This window comes from Scyliorhinus canicula, chromosome 3 (genome assembly GCF_902713615.1).
Source record: "Scyliorhinus canicula chromosome 3, sScyCan1.1, whole genome shotgun sequence".
In the NCBI taxonomy this organism is placed as follows: domain Eukaryota; kingdom Metazoa; phylum Chordata; class Chondrichthyes; order Carcharhiniformes; family Scyliorhinidae; genus Scyliorhinus; species Scyliorhinus canicula.
In genome coordinates, this window is record NC_052148.1 from 1,740,153 (window position 1) to 1,756,054 (window position 15,902).

Genomic DNA, 15,902 nt, shown 5'->3' on the forward strand with positions numbered 1-15,902 from the left:
CCCCTATCACACTGCACTCTTTACCCCATACCCCTATCACACTGCACTCTTTACCCCATAACCCCTATCACACTGCACTCTTTACCCCATACCCCTATCACACTGCACTCTTTACCCCATAACCCCTATCACACTGCACTCTTTACCCCATACCCCTATCACACTGCACTCTTTACCCCATACCCCTATCACACTGCACTCTTTACCCCATACCCCTATCACACTGCACTCTTTACCCCATACCCCTATCACACTGCACTCTTTACCCCATACCCCTATCACACTGCACTCTTTACCCCATAACCCCTATCACACTGCACTCTTTACCCCATACCCCTATCACACTGCACTCTTTACCCCATACCCCTATCACACTGCACTCTTTACCCCATACCCCTATCACACTGCACTCTTTACCCATAAACCCCTATCACACTGCACTCTTTACCCCATACCCCTATCACACTGCACTCTTTACCCCATAACCCCTATCACACTGCACTCTTTACCCCATAACCCCTATCTCACTGCACTCTTTACCCCATACCCCTATCACACTGCACTCTTTACCCCATACCCCTATCTCACTGCACTCTGTACCCCATAAACCCCTATCACACTGCACTCTTTACCCCATACCCCTATCTCACTCCACTCTTTACCCCATAAACCCCTATCACACTGCACTCTTTACCCCATACCCCTATCACACTGCACTCTTTACCCCATACCCCTATCACACTGCACTCTTTACCCCATAACCCCTATCACACTGCACTCTTTACCCCATACCCATATCACACTGCACTCTTTACCGCATACCGCTATCACACTGCACTCTTTACCCCATACCCCTATCACACTGCACTCTTTACCCCATACCCCTATCACACTGCTCTCTTTACCCCATACCCCTATCCACTGCACTCTTTACCCCATACCCCTATCACACTGCACTCTTTACCCCATACCCCTATCACACTGCACTCTATACCCATACCCCTATCACACTGCACTCTTTACCCCATACCCCTATCACACTGCACTCTTTACCACATACCCCTATCACACTGCACTCTTTATCCCATACCCCTATCACACTGCACTCTTTATCCCATACCCCTATCACACTGCACTCTTTACCCCATACCCCTATCACACTGCACTCTTTACCCCCATAAACCCCTATCACACTGCACTCTTTACCCCATACCCCTATCATCACTGCACTCTTTACCCCATACCCCTATCACACTGCACTCTTTAACCCCATAACCCCTATCACACTGCACTCTTTACCCCATACCCCTATCACACTGCACTCTTTACCCCATAACCCCTATCACACTGCACTCTTTACCCCATATAACCCCTATCACACTGCACTCTTTACCCCATAAACCCCTATCACACTGCACTCTTTACCTCATACCCCTATCACACTGCACTCTTTACCCCATAAACCCCTATCACACTGCACTCTTTACCCCATAACCCCTATCACAACTGCACTCTTTACCCCATAAACCCCTATCACACTGCACTCTTTACCCCATAACCCCTATCACACTGCACTCTTTACCCCATACCCCTATCACACTGCACTCTTTACCCCATAAACCCCTATCACACTGCACTCTTTACCCCATACCCCTATCACACTGCACTCTTTACCCCATACCCCTATCACACTGCACTCTTTACCCCATAACCCCTATCACACTGCACTCTTTACCCCATACCCCTATCACACTGCACTCTTTACCCCATAACCCCTATCACACTGCACTCTTTACCCCATACCCCATCACACTGCACTCTTTACCCCATAACCCCTATCACACTGCACTCTTTACCCCATAAACCCCTATCACACTGCACTCTTTACCCCATACCCCTATCACACTGCACTCTTTACCCCATAACCCCTATCACACTGCACTCTTTACCCCATAACCCCTATCACACTGCACTCTTTACCCCATACCCCTATCACACTGCACTCTTTACCCCATACCCCTATCACACTGCACTCTTTACCCCATACCCCTATCACACTGCACTCTTTACCCCATAAACCCCTATCTACACTGCACTCTTACCCCATAAACCCCTATCACACTGCACTCTTTACCCCATAACCCCTATCACACTGCACTCTTTACCCCATACCCCTATCACACTGCACTCTTTACCCCATAAACCCCTATCACACTGCACTCTTTACCCCATAAACCCCTATCACACTGCACTCTTTACCCCATAAAGCCCTATCACACTGCACTCTTTACCCCCTAACCCTATCACACTGCACTCTTTACCCCATACCCCTATCACACTGCACTCTTTACCCCATACCCCTATCACACTGCACTCTTTACCCCATACCCCTATCACACTGCACTCTTTACCCCATACCCCTATCACACTGCACTCTTTACCCCATAACCCCTATCACACTGCACTCTTTACCCCATACCCCTATCACACTGCACTCTTTACCCCATAAACCCCTATCACACTGCACTCTTTACCCCATACCCCTATCACACTGCACTCTTTACCCCATACCCCTATCACACTGCACTCTTTACCCCATAACCCCTATCATACTGCACTCTTTACCCCATAAACCCCTATCACACTGCACTCTTTACCCCATAACCCCTATCACACTGCACTCTTTACCCCATACCCCTATCACACTGCACTCTTTACCCCATACCCCTATCACACTGCACTCTTTACCCCATACCCCTATCTCACTGCACTCTTTACCCCATACCCCTATCACACTGCACTCTTTACCCCATACCCCTATCACACTGCACTCATTACCCCATACCCCTATCACACTGCACTCTTTACCCCATACCCCTATCACACTGCACTCTTTACCCCATACCCCTATCTCACTGCACTCTTTACCCCATAAACCCCTATCACACTGCACTCTTTACCCCATAAACCCCTATCACACTGCACTCTTTACCCTATACCCCTATCACACTGCACTCTTTACCCCATACCCCTATCACACTGCACTCTTTACCCCATACCCCTATCACACTGCACTCTTTACCCCATACCCCTATCACACTGCACTCTTTACCCCATACCCCTATCACACTGCACTCTTTACCCCATACCCCTATCTCACTGCACTCTTTACCCCATACCCCTATCACACTGCACTCTTTACCCCATACCCCTATCACACTGCACTCTTTACCCCATAAACCCCTATCACACTGCACTCTTTACCCCATACCCCTATCACACTGCACTCTTTACCCCATACCCCTATCACACTGCACTCTTTACCCCATACCCCTATCACACTGCACTCTTTACCCCATACCCCTATCACACTGCACTCTTTACCCCATACCCCTATCACACTGCACTCTTTACCCCATAACCCCTATCACACTGCACTCTTTACCCCATACCCCTATCACACTGCACTCTTTACCCCATACCCCTATCACACTGCACTCTTTACCCCATAACCCCTATCACACTGCACTCTTTACCCCATAAACCCCTATCACACTGCACTCTTTACCCCATACCCCTATCACACTGCACTCTTGACCCCATACCCCCATCACACTGCACTCTTTACCCCATACCCCTATCACACTGCACTCTTTACCCCATAAACCCTATGACACTGCACTCTTTACCCCATACCCCTATCACACTGCACTCTTTACCCCATAGCCCTATCACACTGCACTCTTTACCCCATACCCCTATCACACTGCACTCTTTACCCCATACCCCTATCACACTGCACTCTTTACCCCATAAACCCCTATTTCACTGCACTCTTTACCCTATACCCCTATCACACTGCACTCTTTACCCCATAAACCCCTATCACACTGCACTCTTTACCCCATACCCCTATCACACTGCACTCTTTACCCCATAAACCCCTATCACACTGCACTCTTTACCCCATACCCCTATCACACTGCACTCTTTACCCCATAAACCCCTATCACACTGCACTCTTTACCCCATAAACCCCTATCACACTGCACTCTTTACCCCATACCCCTATCACACTGCACTCTTTACCCCATAACCCCTATCACACTGCACTCTTTACCCCATACCCCTATCACACTGCACTCTTTACCCCATAACCCCTATCACACTGCACTCTTTACCCCATAACCCCTATCACACTGCACTCTTTACCCCATACCCCTATCACACTGCACTCTTTACCCCATACCCCTATCACACTGCACTCTTTACCCCATACCCCTATCACACTGCACTCTTTACCCCATAAACCCCTATCACACTGCACTCTTTACCCCATACCCCTATCACACTGCACTCTTTACCCCATAACCCCTATCACACTGCACTCTTTACCCCATACCCCTATCACACTGCACTCTTTACCCCATACCCCTATCACACTGCACTCTTTACCCCATAACCCCTATCACACTGCACTCTTTACCCCATAACCCCTATCACACTGCACTCTTTACCCCATACCCCTATCACACTGCACTCTTAACCCCATACCCCTATCACACTGCACTCTTTACCCCATAACCCCTATCACACTGCACTCTTTACCCCATTACCCCTATCACACCTGCACTCTTTACCCCAATACCCCTCTCACACTGCACTCTTTACCCCATACCCCTATCACACTGCACTCTTTACCCCATACCCCTATCACACTGCACTCTTTACCCCATACCCCTATCCACTGCACTCTTTACCCATAAACCCCTATCACACTGCACTCTTTACCCCATAACCCCTATCACACTGCACTCTTTACCCTATACCCCTATCACACTGCACTCATTACCCCATACCCCTATCACACTGCACTCTTTACCCCATACCCCTATCACACTGCACTCTTACCCTATACCCCTATCTCACTGCACTCTTTACCCCATACCCCTATCACACTGCACTCTTACCCCATACCCTATCTCACTGCATCTTTACCCCATAAACCCCATCACACGCACTCTTTACCCACTACCCCCTATCACACTGCACTCTTTACCCCATAAACCCCTATCACACTGCACTCTTTACCACATACCCCTATCACACTGCACTCTTTTTCCCCCATACCCCTATCCCACTGCACTCTTTACCCCATACCCCTATCACACTGCACTCTTTACCCATACCCTATCACACTGCACTCTTTACCCCATACCCCTATCACACTGCACTCTTTACCCCATAAACCCCTATCACACTGCACCTCTTTACCCCATACCCCTATCACACTGCACTCTTTACCCCATACCCCTATCACACTGCACTCTTTACCCCATAACCCCCTATCACACTGCACTCTTACCCCATAAACCCCTATCACACTGCACTCTTACCCCATACCCCTATCACACTGCACTCTTTACCCCATACCCCCATCACACTGCACTCTTTACCCCATACCCCTATCACACTGCACTCTTTACCCCATAACCCCTATGACACTGCACTCTTTACCCCATAACCCCTATCACACTGCACTCTTTACCCCATAGCCCCTATCACACTGCACTCTTTACCCCATACCCCTATCACACTGCACTCTTTACCCCATACCCCTATCACACTGCACTCTTTACCCCATAAACCCTATCTCACTGCACTCTTTACCCCATACCCCTATCACACTGCACTCTTTACCCCATAACCCCTATCACACTGCACTCTTTACCCCATACCCCTATCACACTGCACTCTTTACCCCATACCCCTATCACACTGCACTCTTTACCCCATAACCCCTATCACACTGCACTCTTTACCCCATAACCCCTATCACACTGCACTCTTTACCCCATAACCCCTATCACACTGCACTCTTTACCCCATACCCCTATCACACTGCACTCTTTACCCCATAACCCCTATCACACTGCACTCTTTACCCCATAACCCCTATCACACTGCACTCTTTACCCCATAAACCCCTATCACACTGCACTCTTTACCCCAATAACCCCTATCACACTGCACTCTTTACCCCATAACCCCTATCACACTGCACTCTTTACCCCATAACCCCTATCACACTGCACTCTTTACCCCATAACCCCTATCACACTGCACTCTTTACCCCATAACCCCTATCACACTGCACTCTTTACCCCATACCCCTATCACACTGCACTCTTTACCCCATACCCCTATCACACTGCACTCTTTACCCCATAACCCCTATCACACTGCACTCTTTACCCCATACCCCTATCACACTGCACTCTTTACCCCATAACCCCTATCACACTGCACTCTTACCCCATACCCCTATCACACTGCACTCTTTACCCCATAAACCCCTATCACACTGCACTCTTTACCCCATACCCCTATCACACTGCACTCTTTACCCCATACCCCTATCACACTGCACTCTTTACCCCATACCCCTATCACACTGCACTCTTTACCCCATAACCCCTATCACACTGCACTCTTTACCCCATAAACCCCTATCACACTGCACTCTTTACCCCATACCCCTATCACACTGCACTCTTTACCCCATACCCCTATCACACTGCACTCTTTACCCCATAAACCCCTATCACACTGCACTCTTTACCCCATACCCCTATCACACTGCACTCTTTACCCCATACCCCTATCTCACTGCACTCTTTACCCCATACCCCTATCACACTGCACTCTTTACCCCATAACCCCTATCTCACTGCACTCTTTACCCCATACCCCTATCACACTGCACTCTTTACCCCATACCCCTATCACACTGCACTCTTTACCCCATACCCCTATCACACTGCACTCTTTACCCCATACCCCTATCACACTGCACTCTTTACCCCATACCCCTATCACACTGCACTCTTTATCCCATAACCCCTATCACACTGCACTCTTTACCCCATAACCCCTATCACACTGCACTCTTTACCCCATACCCCTATCACACTGCACTCTTTACCCCATACCCCTATCACACTGCACTCTTTACCCCATAAACCCCTATCACACTGCACTCTTTACCCCATACGCCTATCACACTGCACTCTTTACCCCATACCCCTATCTCACTGCACTCTTTACCCCATACCCCTATCACACTGCACTCTTTACCCCATAAACCCCTATCACACTGCACTCTTTACCCCATACCCCTATCACACTGCACTCTTTACCCCATAACCCCTATCACACTGCACTCTTTACCCCATACCCCTATCACACTGCACTCTTTACCCCAAAACCCCTATCACACTGCACTCTTTACCCCATACCCCTATCACACTGCACTCTTTACCCCATAACCCCTATCACACTGCACTCTTTACCCCATACCCCTATCACACTGCACTCTTTACCCCATAACCCCTATCACACTGCACTCTTTACCCCATACCCCTATCACACTGCACTCTTTACCCCATACCCCTATCACACTGCACTCTTTACCCCATACCCCTATCACACTGCACTCTTTACCCCATACCCCTATCACACTGCACTCTTTACCCCATAACCCCTATCTCACTGCACTCTTTACCCCATACCCCTATCACACTGCACTCTTTACCCCATAACCCCTATCACACTGCACTCTTTACCCCATACCCCTATCACACTGCACTCTTTACCCCATAACCCCTATCACACTGCACTCTTTACCCATAACCCTATCACACTGCACTCTTTACCCCATAACCCCTATCACACTGCACTCTTTACCCCATAAACCCTATCACACTGCACTCTTACCCATACCCCTATCACACTGCACTCTTTACCCCATACCCCTATCTCACTGCACTCTTACCCATACCCCTATCACACTGCACTCTTTACCCCATACCCCTATCACACTGCACTCTTTACCCCATACCCCTATCACACTGCACTCTTTACCCCATACCCCTATCACACTGCACTCTTTACCCCATAACCCTATCACACTGCACTCTTTACCCCATACCCCTATCTCACTGCACTCTTTACCCCATAAACCCCTATCACACTGCACTCTTTACCCCATACCCCTATCACACTGCACTCTTACCCCCATACCCCTATCACACTGCACTCTTTACCCATACCTATCACACTGCACTCTTTACCCCATAAACCCCTATCACACTGCACTCTTTACCCATAACCCCTATCACACTGCACTCTTTACCCCATAACCCCTATCACACTGCACTCTTTACCCCATACCCCTATCCACTGCACTCTTTTACCCCATAACCCTATCACACTGCACTCTTTACCCATAAACCCCTATCTCACTGCACTCTTTACCCATAAACCCCTATCTCACTGCACTCTTTACCCCATACCCCTATCACACTGCACTCTTTACCCCATACCCCTATCACACTGCACTCTTTACCCCATAACCCCTATCTCACTGCACTCTTTACCCATACCCCTATCACACTGCTCTCTTTACCCCATACCCCTATCACACTGCACTCTTTACCCCATACCCCTATCATCACTGCACTCTTTACCCCATAACCCCTATCACACTGCACTCTTTACCCCATAACCCCTATCACACTGCACTCTTTACCCCATACCCCTATACACTGCACTCTTTACCCCATAAACCCCTATCTCACTGCACTCTTTACCCCATACCCCTATCACACTGCACTCTTTACCCCATAACCCCTATCACACTGCACTCTTTACCCCATACCCCTATCACACTGCACTCTTTACCCCATAAACCCCTATCACACTGCACTCTTTACCCCATAACCCCTATCACACTTCACTCTTTACCCCATAACCCCTATCACACTGCACTCTTTACCCCATACCCCTATCACACTGCACTCTTTACCCCATACCCCTATCACACTGCACTCTTTACCCCATACCCCTATCACACTGCACTCTTTACCCCATACCCCTATCACACTGCACTCTTTACCCCATACCCCTATCACACTGCACTCTTTACCCCATAACCCCTATCACACTGCACTCTTTACCCCATACCCCTATCACACTGCACTCTTTACCCCATAAACCCTATCACACTGCACTCTTTACCCCATAACCCCTATCACACTGCACTCTTTACCCCATACCCCTATCACACTGCACTCTTTACCCCATAAACCCCTATCACACTGCACTCTTTACCCCATACCCCTATCACACTGCACTCTTTACCCCATACCCCTATCACACTGCACTCTTTACCCCATACCCCTATCACACTGCACTCTTTACCCCATACCCCTATCATCACTGCACTCTTTACCCCATACCCCTATCACACTGCACTCTTTACCCCATACCCCTATCTCACTGCACTCTTTACCCCATAACCCCTATCACACTGCACTCTTTACCCCATACCCCTATCACACTGCACTCTTTACCCCATAACCCCTATCACACTGCACTCTTTACCCCATACCCCTATCACACTGCACTCTTTACCCCATACCCCTATCACACTGCACTCTTTACCCCATACCCCTATCACACTGCACTCTTTACCCCATACCCCTATCACACTGCACTCTTTACCCCATACCCCTATCACACTGCACTCTTTACCCCATAACCCCTATCACACTGCACTCTTTACCCCATACCCCTATCACACTGCACTCTTTACCCCATACCCCTATCACACTGCACTCTTTACCCCATAAACCCCTATCACACTGCACTCTTTACCCCATACCCCTATCACACTGCACTCTTTACCCCATAACCCCTATCACACTGCACTCTTTACCCCATACCCCTATCACACTGCACTCTTTACCCCATAACCCTATCACACTGCACTCTTTACCCCATAACCCCTATCACACTGCACTCTTTACCCCATACCCCTATCACACTGCACTCTTTACCCCATACCCCTATCACACTGCACTCTTTACCCCATAAACCCCTATCACACTGCACTCTTTACCCCATAACCCTATCACACTGCACTCTTTACCCCATACCCCTATCACACTGCACTCTTTACCCCATAACCCCTATCACACTGCACTCTTTACCCCATACCCCTATCACACTGCACTCTTTACCCCATACCCCTATCACACTGCACTCTTTACCCCATACCCCTATCACACTGCACTCTTTACCCCATACCCCTATCACACTGCACTCTTTACCCCATACCCCTATCACACTGCACTCTTTACCCCATAACCCCTATCACACCGCACTCTTTACCCCCTACCCCTATCACACTGCACTCTTTACCCCATACCCCTATCACACTGCACTCTTTACCCCATACCCCTATCACACTGCACTCTTTACCCCATACCCCTATCACACTGCACTCTTTACCCCATAACCCCTATCACACTGCACTCTTTACCCCATACCCCTATCACACTGCACTCTTTACCCCCTAAACCCCTATCACACTGCACTCTTTACCCCATACCCCTATCACACTGCACTCTTTACCCCATACCCCTATCACACTGCACTCTTTACCCCATACCCCTATCACACTGCACTCTTTACCCCATAACCCCTATCACACTGCACTCTTTACCCCATACCCCTATCACACTGCACTCTTTACCCCATACCCCTATCACACTGCACTCTTTACCCCATACCCCTATCACACTGCACTCTTTACCCCATAACCCCTATCACACTGCACTCTTTACCCCATACCCCTATCACACTGCACTCTTTACCCCATACCCCTATCACACTGCACTCTTTACCCCCATACCCCTATCACACTGCACTCTTTACCCCATACCCCTATCACACTGCACTCTTTACCCCATAACCCCTATCACACTGCACTCTTTACCCCATACCCCTATCACACTGCACTCTTTACCCCATAACCCCTATCACACTGCACTCTTTACCCCATACCCCTATCACACTGCACTCTTTACCCCATAACCCCTATCACACTGCACTCTTTACCCCATACCCCTATCACACTGCACTCTTTACCCCATAACCCCTATCACACTGCACTCTTTACCCCATAACCCCTATCACACTGCACTCTTTACCCCATAACCCCTATCACACTGCACTCTTTACCCCATAACCCCTATCACACTGCACTCTTTACCCCATACCCCTATCACACTGCACTCTTTACCCCATACCCCCTATCACACTGCACTCTTTACCCCATAAACCCCTATCACACTGCACTCTTTACCCCATACCCCTATCACACTGCACTCTTTACCCCATACCCCTATCACACTGCACTCTTTACCCCATAAACCCCTATCACACTGCACTCTTTACCCCATACCCCTATCACACTGCACTCTTTACCCCATAAACCCCTATCACACTGCACTCTTTACCCCATACCCCATCACACTGCACTCTTTACCCCATACCCCTATCACACTGCACTCTTTACCCCATAAACCCCTATCACACTGCACTCTTTACCCCATAAACCCCTATCACACTGCACTCTTTACCCCATACCCCTATCACACTGCACTCTTTATCCCATAAACCCCTATCACACTGCACTCTTTACCCCATAAACCCCTATCACACTGCACTCTTTACCCCATACCCCTATCACACTGCACTCTTTACCCCATAAACCCCTCTCACTCTGCACTCTTTAGCCCTCTCAGAAACCCCTATCTCACATTCAAAGTATCATATTGCTTCAGTGATTTTGTCAATATATGTGGTTGTGGAACTCCCCTAATCGCTGACCTGATGAAGGGTCTGCGCTCCGAAGGCTAGTCATTCCCAATAAACCTGTTGGACTTTAATCTGGTGTGGTAAGATCTCTTGAAAACATGTTTTATACTCAACTACTTCCTGTGGTAATGAATTCCTTCGCTTCATCACTCTTTGGGTGAAGAAATTTCTCCTCATGTCTGTCCTAAAGGCCTCCCCCGATACTCAGACTGTGACCCCTGGTTCTGGACACCCCCAACCATCGGGAATATTTTTCCTGATCTGCCCTGTCTAGTTTTGTTGGAATGTTACACATTGCTGTGATATCCCCCCTCATTCTCCCTATTGCAGTATAGATTCTTCACTTTGCACACTGTGGTGAATAAGTACAACAAAAATGATCATTGTTGAAGTTATTTCAATCTGTTCTCATACTTACCAAATCCACATAATTGGCAGCATTAGCCAATCGACTGACCACCTTTCGTTTGCTGTTAAAAGCACTCTGATACTGAAAGACAAAATCAAACCTTATATTAATGCTCCCTTCAGACATCCAAGAAAGTGAACAGGTTAGGCAATGGTCAAAGGTCAACAAGAGATAAAGCCAAAAAGCTGTGAGACAGTGGAAACTTATTCTCACCAGATCAGATAGTAACACTGCACATACTTTAAAGGATAGTTTAGAAGTTAGGTCTATAGCTGAGACACTGGGCAGAAGCGATTCTAGAGTGATTAGGGAATAAGGGTAACACACGTGCCTGGGTACAATGCGTTCTGCTGCAGAAGGATTCAGGTGTGGACTCTCCTGGAACATGCTACAAGGCAAGACTGAAGGCCAGGATTCTCCATCTGAGAGACTATGTGCTGATGCCGTGACTGAATCGCTGATGTCCTACAATCCCCGAAGGCTGCCTCGGTCCCAGAGTAATTCAGGACCAGTTAATGGGCTAGCACGATGCCACGTGTAACTAGTGCAATTCCAGTGCATGATAGTGTCTCATTCACTGAGGCTGGGATTGGCCTATTGAGAGCCTGACAAGCTGCAGCTGCATGTAAGCACTTCACTCCCCACACACCCAGTCCAACAAGAAGATGGCAACACGAAGAGCAGCGCTTCTTTTCACCGATGCAGGGTCTGTTTGATGCCATGGAGGAGAGGTGTGACACCCTGTTCCCCAGGGTGGGAAAGAGTCTACCACCCGGTGCCATACACCGGTCCTGGCCATGGGGCCCACCGCCAGGACCAGCCAGCAGTGTCGTAAAAAGCTGCACAACCTCCTCAGGGGGGTCAGGTTGAGTAACTGGCACCATGCATCTGGCACCAAACCCCATTTCACACAGCCGTAATCCCCCGCACGGCTCACTCCCCCCCCCCCCCCCCCCGCCCCATCCCCACCCAGAGGGCGACCGAACCCCACCCTACACAACGTGCAGACACAGGTCACGAGCTGCCCAGGCCCTGTGGTGCTCATGTTCGACTGCCTCACACTCTGAATTTTCTGCCCCTCCAGGAAAGTCCAGACCACACCCCCACCACCTCCAGACCACACCCCCCACCACCTCCAGACCACACCCCCCACCACCTCCAGACCACACCCCCCACCACCTCCAGACCACACCCCCCACCACCTCCAGACCACCCCCCCCACCACCTCCAGACCACACCCCCTACCACCTCCAGACCACACCCCCCACCACCTCCAGACCACACCCCCCACCACCTCCAGACCACACCCCCCCACCACCTCCAGACCACACCCCCCACCACCTCCAGACCACACCCCCACCACCTCCAGACCACACCCCCACCAGACCACACCCCCCACCACCTCCAGACCACACCCCCCCACCACCTCCAGACCACACCCCCCACCACCTCCAGACCACACCCCCAACCACCTCCAGACCACACCCCCCACCACCTCCAGACCACACCCCCCACCACCAGACCACACCCCCCCACCACCTCCAGACCACATCCCCCCACCACCAGAACACACCCCCCCACCACCTCCAGACCACACCCCCCACCACCTCCAGACCACACCCCCCACCACCTCCAGACCACACCCCCCACCACCTCCAGACCACACCCCCACCACCTCCAGACCACACCCCCCCACCACATCCAGACCACACCCCCCCACCACCTCCAGACCACACCCCCCACCACCTCCAGACCACACCCCCCCACCACCTCCAGACCACACACCCCCCACCACCTCCAGACCACACCCCCCACCACCTCCAGACCACACCCCCCACCACCTCCAGACCACACCCCCCACCACCTCCAGACCATATCCCCCCACCACCTCCAGACCACACCCCCCACCACAGTACCCCGCCAAGTCCACACTACCCCTCCGCCACCCTCACCCATGATCTAACCATGTATCATGTCTTGTGTCTTGCATGAAGACCTGATGCCGAGGCGGACCCTTCTGGTGTCCCTCACCACAACCCCAGGGACACATCGAACATTGAGGCAGGATCGGACAGCGACGCAAGCTCCCAAACGCCAGCCCGCAATACCCGGGAGCAACAGTCTGGGGAAGACAGCGACTTTCCGTCACTATTGCTTCCAACACCCTCCACTATCCCAGCTATTTTGTCCCTCGCTTCCCTCAGTAACCTGGGATAGATCCCATCTGGACCTGGGGACTTGTCCACCTTAATGCCTTTTAGCATACCCAAAACTTCCCCCTTCCTTATGCCGATTTGACCTAGAGTATTTAAACATCCATCCCTAGCCTCAACATCAGTCATGTCCCTCTCCTTGTTGAATACCGATGCAAAGTACTCATTAAGAATCTCACCCATTTCCTCTGACTCCACGCATAAATTTCCTCTTTTGTTTTTGAGTGGGCCAATCCTTTCTCTAGTTACCCTCTTGCTCCTTATATACGAATAAAAGGCTTTGGGATTTTCCTTAACCTTGTTAGCCAAAGATATTTCATGACCCCTTTTAGCCCTCTTTATTGCGCGTTTGAGATTTGTCCTACTTTCCCGATATTCCTCCAAAGCTTCACCAGTTTTGAGTCGCCTCAATCTTATGTATGCTTCCTTTTTCATCTTAGCTAGTCTCACAATTCCATCCATCATCCATGGTTCCCAAATCTTGCCATTTCTATCCCTCATTTTCACAGGGACATGTCTGTCCTGCACTCTAATCAACCTTTCCTTAAAAGACTCCCTCATTTCAAATGTGGATTGACCAGTTTAAAATCTTTTTTTAAGAATTAATTTATGGGATGTGGGTGTTGTGGTTAGGCCAGTATGTATTTACCAGTTCTATTTGCCCTTCAGAAGATTGTGATAAGTTGCCTTTTTGAACCGCTGCAGTCCCTGAGGTGCAGGTACACCCACTGTGCAGATTAGGGAGAGAGTTACAAGACTGACCCAGCGACAGTGAAGGAACGGCCGATATATTTCCCAGTCAGGATGGTGAGTGACTTGGAGGGGAACCCAGGTGGTGGGGTTCCCAGGTATCTGCTTCTCTTGTCCTTCTAGATAGTAGTGATTGTGGGTTTTGAAGGCGCTGTCTAAGGAACCTTAGTGAGTTGCTGCAGTGTAGACCGTCCACACGGCTGCCACTGTTCATCGGTGGTGGAGGGATTGAATGTTTGTGGAAGGAGGAGCAATCAAGTGGGCTGCTTTGTCCTGGATGGTGTTAAGATTCTTGAGTGTTGTTGGAGCTGCGCTCTACGTTATTCTCCAAGTCTGAATAAAGATTGTAGACTTCCACTTAACACAAGTACTTTATTCAGTGGATTTGTCTGTTTCCAGAGCTTAACTAGATGTAATACAGTCAAGAGGTGTGACCACTGAAGCCAAGGTAAGCTGCCTATGCTGGGCTGTCTCTGTCTGCTGCTGCTGCTCACTAGCCCTGTGCTTCTGAAAGAGGTGTGACCACTGAAGCCAAGGTAAGCTGCCTATGCTGGGCTGTCTCTGTCTGCTGCTGCTGCTCACTAGCCCTGTGCTTCTGAAAGAGGTGTGACCACTGAAGCCAAGGCAAACTGCCTATGCTGGGCTGTCTCTGTCTGCTGCTGCTGCTCACTAGCCCTGTGCTTCTGAAAGAGGTGTGACCACTGAAGCCAAGGTAAGCTGCCTATGCTGGGCTGTCTCTGTCTGCTGCTGCTCACTAGCCCTGTGCTTCTGAAAGAGGTGTGACCACTGAAGCCAAGGTAAGCTGC

The 15,902-nt window shown here is 50.0% G+C and overlaps 1 protein-coding gene across 2 annotated transcripts in view; it reads right to left on the reverse strand.

The window, feature by feature from the left end:
• The window catches only part of LOC119963785 (disintegrin and metalloproteinase domain-containing protein 12-like), a 247,970-nt gene that overhangs the window by 131,670 nt on the left and 100,398 nt on the right, over positions 1–15,902 (reverse strand). For both annotated transcript variants that reach the window (XM_038793069.1, XM_038793070.1), the window contains exon 8: positions 12,143–12,214. In XM_038793069.1, the coding sequence (XP_038648997.1) occupies positions 12,143–12,214 (72 nt within the window). The remainder of the gene's footprint in view (positions 1–12,142; positions 12,215–15,902) is intronic.